Source organism: Chrysochloris asiatica, unplaced genomic scaffold (genome assembly GCF_000296735.1).
Source record: "Chrysochloris asiatica unplaced genomic scaffold, ChrAsi1.0 scaffold00099, whole genome shotgun sequence".
Lineage (NCBI taxonomy): Eukaryota > Metazoa > Chordata > Mammalia > Afrosoricida > Chrysochloridae > Chrysochloris > Chrysochloris asiatica.
The window spans coordinates 5,684,146-5,691,961 of record NW_006408617.1 but is presented as its reverse complement, the minus strand read 5'-3'; the positions used below and the strand labels follow the sequence as shown (position 1 = coordinate 5,691,961).

Below are 7,816 nucleotides of genomic sequence, written 5' to 3'. Positions count from 1 at the left end.
GGGTGCCTCATTGTCTCCCTTCTTCTGTTTGTCTGTGTATTCTTTCGCTATCCCTATCGCCGCTGGATCTCCCCTCCTCGTGAACCAAACACTCGTGACAACTATGTCGAGGGAAAACCCCGACAGTCAGGAGGGACCAGTTGCTGGAGAAGGATATCGTGTTTGGTAAGGTGGAGGGTCAGAGAAAAAGAAGAAGACCCCCCAAAAGAGATAGATTGCCAAAGTGGCAGCATCAATGGCCTCAAGCATAGCAATAATTGTGAGGTTGGCCTAGGACCGAGAAGTGTTTCGTTCTGTTGTACATAGGGTCGCTATGAGTCTGTACTGACTCGGTGGTACCTAACAACAAGAACAACAAATATATAGCTACATACATGTAAATATGTGAATAAATTTCTTATATCAAAGATGAAAATTATTCTAACATTGAAGATTTGAAAGTTTTATTTAATAGCCTATTACTACAAATAAAGGTTATTTCAAATGGATAAAATGAAAAGAAGCTGCCAGCTAACCAGTCCTGTCTTTGTAAATATTTGACACACAGATACATACAGACACCTGATACACCATTCTTTTCTGGGCTGTGTATGCAATATTCAGAGAAATTCCTATGTAACTATTTTTAAATATCACAGAAACATCATTTTCTAAAAGGTTCTTTTGAACATATAAAGCCACTGTGATAGGGCACCACAATTTTCGTGGTGGTAAGGACACTTTCGTGGTCTTAGGTTTTGTGTCCCAGGGGATGACAAATGTCAGTACAACTTCTTCCTTGTTTCTTTGTGCCACCTCTGTAAATGATTCCAAACTTGACCTACTTTTTAGCTATCTCAGTCTGAGTTGGCAAGATAAAAGACTGGATTCAGACTTGAAAAAGGCTAACAACACATAGAGGCTATCAACACATATCACATAGAGCAGGGAAGAAGAAATGAGGCATGGTTTGGTAGTTTTAAATTACAGTGAGTGGGATTTCCTGCACATTTATAAATGGAATGAACATAACTCATCTTGATTCAGATCTACAGCCTCCACAGCATGACAGAGATTTCCCACAGAGTGCAAATCTAGTTAATTAGAAATGATCACTCAGGCATTATATTCAATGAGTCTTTCCAACAGTGCCAATTATTATAGACATCTGATAAATATTATTGATTGGGTAAATTAGTATGAATGCAGAAGACATTTTCAAATTCTTCATGGACTTGTCATTTCTAAGGAACAAAGTGCCAGCCTGGTTTTGATTATAACACCAACAAATTCTAAAATATTGGACTTACTCTCATTCCTTCAAACCGGGATAAGGCTCTCAGTGGGCGAAGAGCTCTTAGTGTCCTCAGGGATTTGATGGCACCAAGTTCTGAGTAACCCAAGGCATTTGCTGTTAAACTGACCAATGAAACCTGTGCAGAAGAAGCAACTCAAGTTTATTATTTAGAGTCAAAATTGTCTACACAATTCAACCTTGTCTTATGCAATAGAAAAATAGTTCTCAAAAGTTATTGAGCATCAGGATCACCTGGAGAGCTTGTGCAAAAAACAGTAACAGGCTAGGGGGATTCAGCAGGTCTGAGAATTTGTTTTGCTAACAAGTTTCCAGGTTAGGCCAATGATACTGGTCTGGGGAAACACACACTGAGAGCCACTGTCATAAACTTAGGAAAAGGGGGAGCTACATGTATTCTCTTTTAAATATACTACTTTAAAGGAAATTTTTAAATTTTTAATTAGCAGTAAAGCAACAAAAATATCACAGACATGAAATCTTCATCTACATATCTCCGTAATTTTATCATTTCTAATATTAGTTAATAGATGTGGAGAAGAAATAAAACATTATACACAGAAAACTATGAAAACCACTGGTTAATCTGAACACAAACACATTCAAAGAGATCTGACTCTTTTTGTGAGTCTCTCTGGGAAGGGCAAAAGAAAAAATCATTAATTAGATCAAATGAAAATGTGAACTAAAAAAAAGAGAAAATTTGAGTTGTTAATGTATAAATGAGAAATTGCCAAAATAAATACAGATGACTAATATAATTGATGGAGTCCTGGTGAGTCACTCTAGGATAAGCACTGGACCTTAAGGTCAGATTGAACTCAAGATCAACGGTTCAACCTACCAGCTGCTCCTTGGAAACCCTATTCAGGTTCACTATGAGTTAGTACTGACTTGATATTTAACAACAACAACAATGCAATTGATGGTTGCTGGTGTAGTGCTGTCAGATAAGCACTAGACTGCTAATCACAAGGTTGGCGGTTCAAACCCACCAGCCACTACTCAGAAATCCTATACAGGGTTGCTATGAGTCAGAACCAAATCAATAGCACTTAACAACCACCACAATGCAATTAATACAAAAGAAGAAAGTATCAGCTAAAAAGGAAATGAAAATCTGTTGCAAATGGCACAGAGATGTCTGATTTCTTTGAAAATATATAGGAAACTCATTAAAACTGTGTAAGATACGAAAAGATATTTTCTGCTAAATTCAGCTGACTTTCAGAATAGATATGAATGAAAATTAATATGCAATAAAGCTTCTAAAAGTTTGGTAATAACTGTTCCTTGAAATTATGTTTTCTCAGAACAATAAGTGAAATTCACAGAAATTTGTTAAAACAAAACAACTTGTTCAAAATAAGTTATGCACACACAATCCAAATTATTTTTCAAATATGGTTTTATAATTTTCCAATATGTGAGAAGACCCTGGATAAATATTATAAAATTAATTAATTTAGGAGGCCAACTGTTCAACTTAAAAGTTACTGAGTCAGTATTCTTATTTGGTAAAGAAATTTCAGTCATTTCAACACCAATATAGTTTAATATTTAAGCAATATTAAATATCAGTTGATAGTCAATACATTCAAATAATTGACAAACAGCCAATGTATTTGTGTCATCATGTCTCATGCTTTTACTCTTTCAAATGTCCTTGTATTGACTAACCCATCAACATTATAGACCCTTCTCAACAGACTTCAATGACGTCAAAGATATTAATGTCAAAGATGTACCCGTAAAGATTCAAATATAGTTATTTGGTGAGATGTGAAAGCAGTATGGTGGTGCAGGGAGTTAAGTGATGGACTGTTAACCACAAAGTCAATGGTTCAAACCCACCATCTACTCTGCAGGAGAAAAGTGAAGCTGTCTGCTCTTGGAAAGATTTATAATCTTGGAACTCCTAGGGTGTAGTTCTACTCTGCTCTAAAGGGTCACTCTAAATCTGAATTAATGCAATGACAGTTGGGTGAGATGTGTTATAGAAAAAACAAAACATAATACATTATTTTGTATAACTTAGAATTTTCTATTTTAATTAAAAATTAAACTGATAGGTATAACAAAATGGTGTTTGTGTCATCCACAGATATGTACAGATTAAATTTCAAAAAAATATTTTAGGGCATTTTTTCTTTGGGAAAATCAGAAACATCACTGATAATTGGGCTCATGTAGTATTTACTGAGAGCTCAAGCTCACCAGCAGCTCCTTGGAAACCGTATACAGGGTCACTATGGGTCGGAATCGACTTGATGGTCCTTAATAACAACAACAACAATAAAATACTCTTATGTGCCAAGTACTGTGCTTCTCGTTGTTGTTAAGTGCTGTCAAGTCGTTTCTTACTTATAGTGACCCTATATAGGGTTTCTGAGAAGTGGCTGGTTGAGTACTGTGCTACGCCTAGTCTATATAACTGCTTGCCAATGGAATGAAAGAAGGAACTGCAGAATACTCACATCAACAATCAGGAAATCCAGCCAGCACCAGGCATTGGTAAAATACATTTGAAAACCATATGCAACCCACTTGAGAAGCATTTCCAGAATGAATATATAAGTGAAAACCTTGTCAGCATATTCTAACATCGTCTTAATGGTTTTTCGCTGCTCAATATATATATCTTCAAAAGCCTGTAAGTGAAAAAATATCTATTAATTCTCTTTGTCATAAGACATCTCTAATTGATGTCTTTTATATAAACAAAAACAAAATAAAACATGGTGCAAACCTTTGAACAGGTGCCTAAGGCAGAAAGGTTTCATGTTTTCCAGAGTTGCATTTTGCTTCATAGTGATCTACACAAAAATGAGTTTTGACTGGGTATTTATTTCAGTCTCCCTCTCTCTCCAATCCTTTGACTTTCCTTGCTCTAACTCTCCTCGCAGTCTCTGTTTATCTGTGTGTACACATGTCTGGAAGCTCCATTATGCAGAACTCTTGGAAGAAAACTGGCACTCATTTTAGAAGCCCCTGAACCTCATCTGATGCAATCTCCTTTTATAAGAAAGTATCAGCATTATCTGGTGGTCTGGAAAGGACAAAGGAATGTTTTCTCTTTTGGAAAAAGGAGTTATCTGGGCTTGTGACCAGGGTTCAAGAAAAGCCTACAGTCTGTTTTAGCTGAGCCTGGAGCTGAAGCTGGATGTCCTTCACAAGCCAGTGTAGTGGTTTGTTTTGGTGAGCTTTGACTAATAGCTACATATAACGACATACAAGTCACAGGTGAAGACTTCAAAGTTCCCTTTCCACTTGACATTAAACAGTGGGACTGACCCTCTTGGACTATAATCAGAATTCTTAATCAAACTAGAAATGCACTTAGAGCTTCCATCTACTATTTCGTAATTATCCTAATGAAAATCAATTTCCTAAACTATTAAGTGATTAATTGAAAATAAGCAAAAATACAACTACATTTATATTATCAAATTGGGTGACTGGTCACACCACTTGCCTTGTAATTAATCAGTTTTAACTTAATTGACCAGTCAATTGAATCAAATTAAAGGTAAATTAAGTTTGTAATGCTTTTCCTTTTTTACTAGTTTATAATTAACTTAGTAGACACTAACTTGGGCAGTGCCTACTATTTGCAATTGTCTATGATTTGCATTAGCATATCAATGTGAACGAGAAAGATGAGTTCCCAGAAGCATGAAGATTATATTATGACACTTAGCTGATCATGCCTGCACAGACATTCATATTACAAACTGCCTCTGAAGACTAACTAAAAGTCAGAAATAATCTTTAAATATTACAAGAAAAAATAAAGATCTGAGTTTGAGTTGATTTGATGCCTAGCTGAAACAAGCAGAAGTTGCTATTTCACTGAGCTTCTGACATATCAAACATACTGTCTCTTATCCCTACAAGGACCATGGTTTTGCAAAAGAGATTCACTGAAGGAAAAGGTGCAGAGCTTCAGGTAAAAGGTAAATAATAAGTCACCCATCTTACCAGTGCCCCGCTGCTGAGCAGAATCATGAAGACAATGAAGGTTTCAAACCAGTTGTGTTCCACTATCTTATAGCAAGTTTTTCTCAGGTTCCACCAGAGTTTCCCTTTGCCTTCTTCTATGCTTATCTGACAACACTTGAATTTCCGTACACAGTCTAAAATTGTATGCATAAATGAAGAAAAAAATTACTCTTTGATTATATACATTTGTGTTGCTGGGAGATGCATCTACATTATTCTAGATATACAAGTAAATACTTTTATTTTTAAAGATGGTTTGTTCTCATAAAAATGAAATTATAAAGTTTTAAAATCATTCATTCAGTATACATTATTTTTTATTTCTATGGGATTACTATAATATATAATACATTATAAAGATAAATTATGGGAAAAAAACAGAAAACTGAATTCATAATCATCTCCAAAGTTAATATTTTTATCCTAACCTGATGCTATTAGTGTGAAATACTTTAATATATATAGTATATTTTAATTCTGATTGGTTTGCTTAAATAAGATACAACAAAATTCAGTTATTTTCTCAAGAAGCATATGAGATAGTAAAGTATTGTTTAACAAAAAATGGCAAGTAATAGTGGGAATGATGAATGCCAAATCTGAGACAATGGCTTATATCTGGAAGAAAGAGAAGGAAATGGAATAGGAAGGTGCTCATATGTATCTGCTTTACTCTTGAAAAAAAATCTGAAGCAAATATGACAAAAATATTCATATTATTAAAGCTGGTTGATCAGTAACACTCAATATTTTTTATTGTTTTCTACTATATTATGTTGCATGGTTACGAATTGGGCTGCGAACCTTAAGGTCAGTAGTTCGAAAATACCAGCCACTCTGTGGGAGAAAGATGAGGCTTTCTGCTCCTGTAAAGATTTACAGCCTCGGAAACCCTGTACAGGGTCGCAATGGGTCAGAACTGACTCGATGGCACTTAACAACAACAACAACAACTATGTTATGTAAAAGGTACTAGTGTCACAATGTGTTATGTATTCAATATCACTGTGTTCAAATCCACCAGCCCCTCTGTGGAAGAAAGATTAGGCTTTCTGATCCAATTAGGATTTACAGCCTCTGAAACCCAACACAGGATTACTATGAATTTTAACCGACTCGACGGCACATGACAACAGCATTATATTACTTCATACTGAAAATGAAATATTCAAAGTTGTTATTACTACAATTATTATGTAAATATTTTAATCCTAAAAATAATTGTCTTGACAAGAATAATGGCTAATATCACATAGATTTATTTTTGTGCTATATTCCTTAAGTATTTTGCATAATAAACATAACTAAATAGCTGCACTGAGACATATGTAGAGCACTGGTGGTGATGATCGAGTTGATTCCGACTCATACACCATGTATACGGTTTCTGAGGCTGTAAATCTTTACAAGAGCAGATAGCCTCATTGTTCTGCTTTGGAGCAGCTGGTGGACTCAAACTACTAACCCTGAGGCTAGCAGTCTGATGCGTAACCCACTATACCAGCAGAACAAAATGATAATAATTTTTAAAAGTGGCTTTCCTCATAACTTAGGATGAGCAAATAGTTCTCCAAAATTATTTTAAAATTGATATAAAAATATTTTTCACCAATAAAGTGAAGTTCAAAATCAACAAGTGTATACAACATAACCTTCTGTAACAACCTGGAAAGAATGTATTAGCATCAACTGTGCTTTCTAACACCTGCATAACTGCATATTTTGAAAAATAATTTAAAGTTTAAATTGAAACAGGTTTAATGTTTTTAATGTACACTTGTGTCAACCAAATAAGACATTTTAAGAAATAATTGTATTAAAATACCATTAATAGCAACAATGGCTTGGTATGGCACTGTAGGATAGCATTAGATTGCTAACTTCAAGGTCAGCAGTTCAAACCCATCAGCCATTCCTCATATACACTATACAGGTCACTATCAGATGGAACCGACTTGGTAGCATTTAACAACACAACATTATCAAAAGTCAACTTTCATATAAGCAATGGTTATTTGGCATTGAATTTGCGGTCAAGACAGAGTAAAAACGAAAAAAATAAATCTTAATTAAAAGATGATTAAAAATTAAGTAATTACTGGAATTATAAGAAACATTTCTGCAAATGTAATAGTGACTCATACACCAGGAAAAGTAAATTCCTGGTAACCCCATATATGTTAAAGCAGAATTATAATCAATAAAGTTTACAATAGCTGATTTTTCTTTGAAGAAATTCACAAGTCTTTTCTTCCCAGATACCTCTGGTGAAGTATATCTTCCAACATTTCAGTTAGCAACAAAGTAGTTTAATTATTTGCACCACTCGAGGACTCCATGAGCTCTATAAAAGGTGAATATAATTGACATAATGTAGTATTGCACTAAGAGTCCTGGTGTGGCGCTGTGGGTTAATGTGCCAGACTGCAAAGCCATTTGAATTGCAAGGTCGGCGATTCAAGCTCACCAGCTGCTCCTCAGAAACCCTATACAGCAGGGTCGCTATGGGTAGGAACCGAC

The 7,816-nt window shown here is 35.0% G+C and overlaps 1 protein-coding gene across 1 annotated transcript in view; it reads right to left on the bottom strand.

Annotated features, from left to right (window-relative positions):
• Positions 1-7,816, bottom strand: part of SCN2A (sodium channel, voltage-gated, type II, alpha subunit) — a 213,296-nt gene that overhangs the window by 12,703 nt on the left and 192,777 nt on the right. The window contains exons 18-20 of the mRNA XM_006867032.1: positions 5,276-5,430; positions 3,772-3,945; positions 1,290-1,412 (exon numbers count right to left, since the gene is read on the bottom strand). Coding sequence (XP_006867094.1) covers positions 1,290-1,412; positions 3,772-3,945; positions 5,276-5,430 — 452 coding nt within the window. The remainder of the gene's footprint in view (positions 1-1,289; positions 1,413-3,771; positions 3,946-5,275; positions 5,431-7,816) is intronic.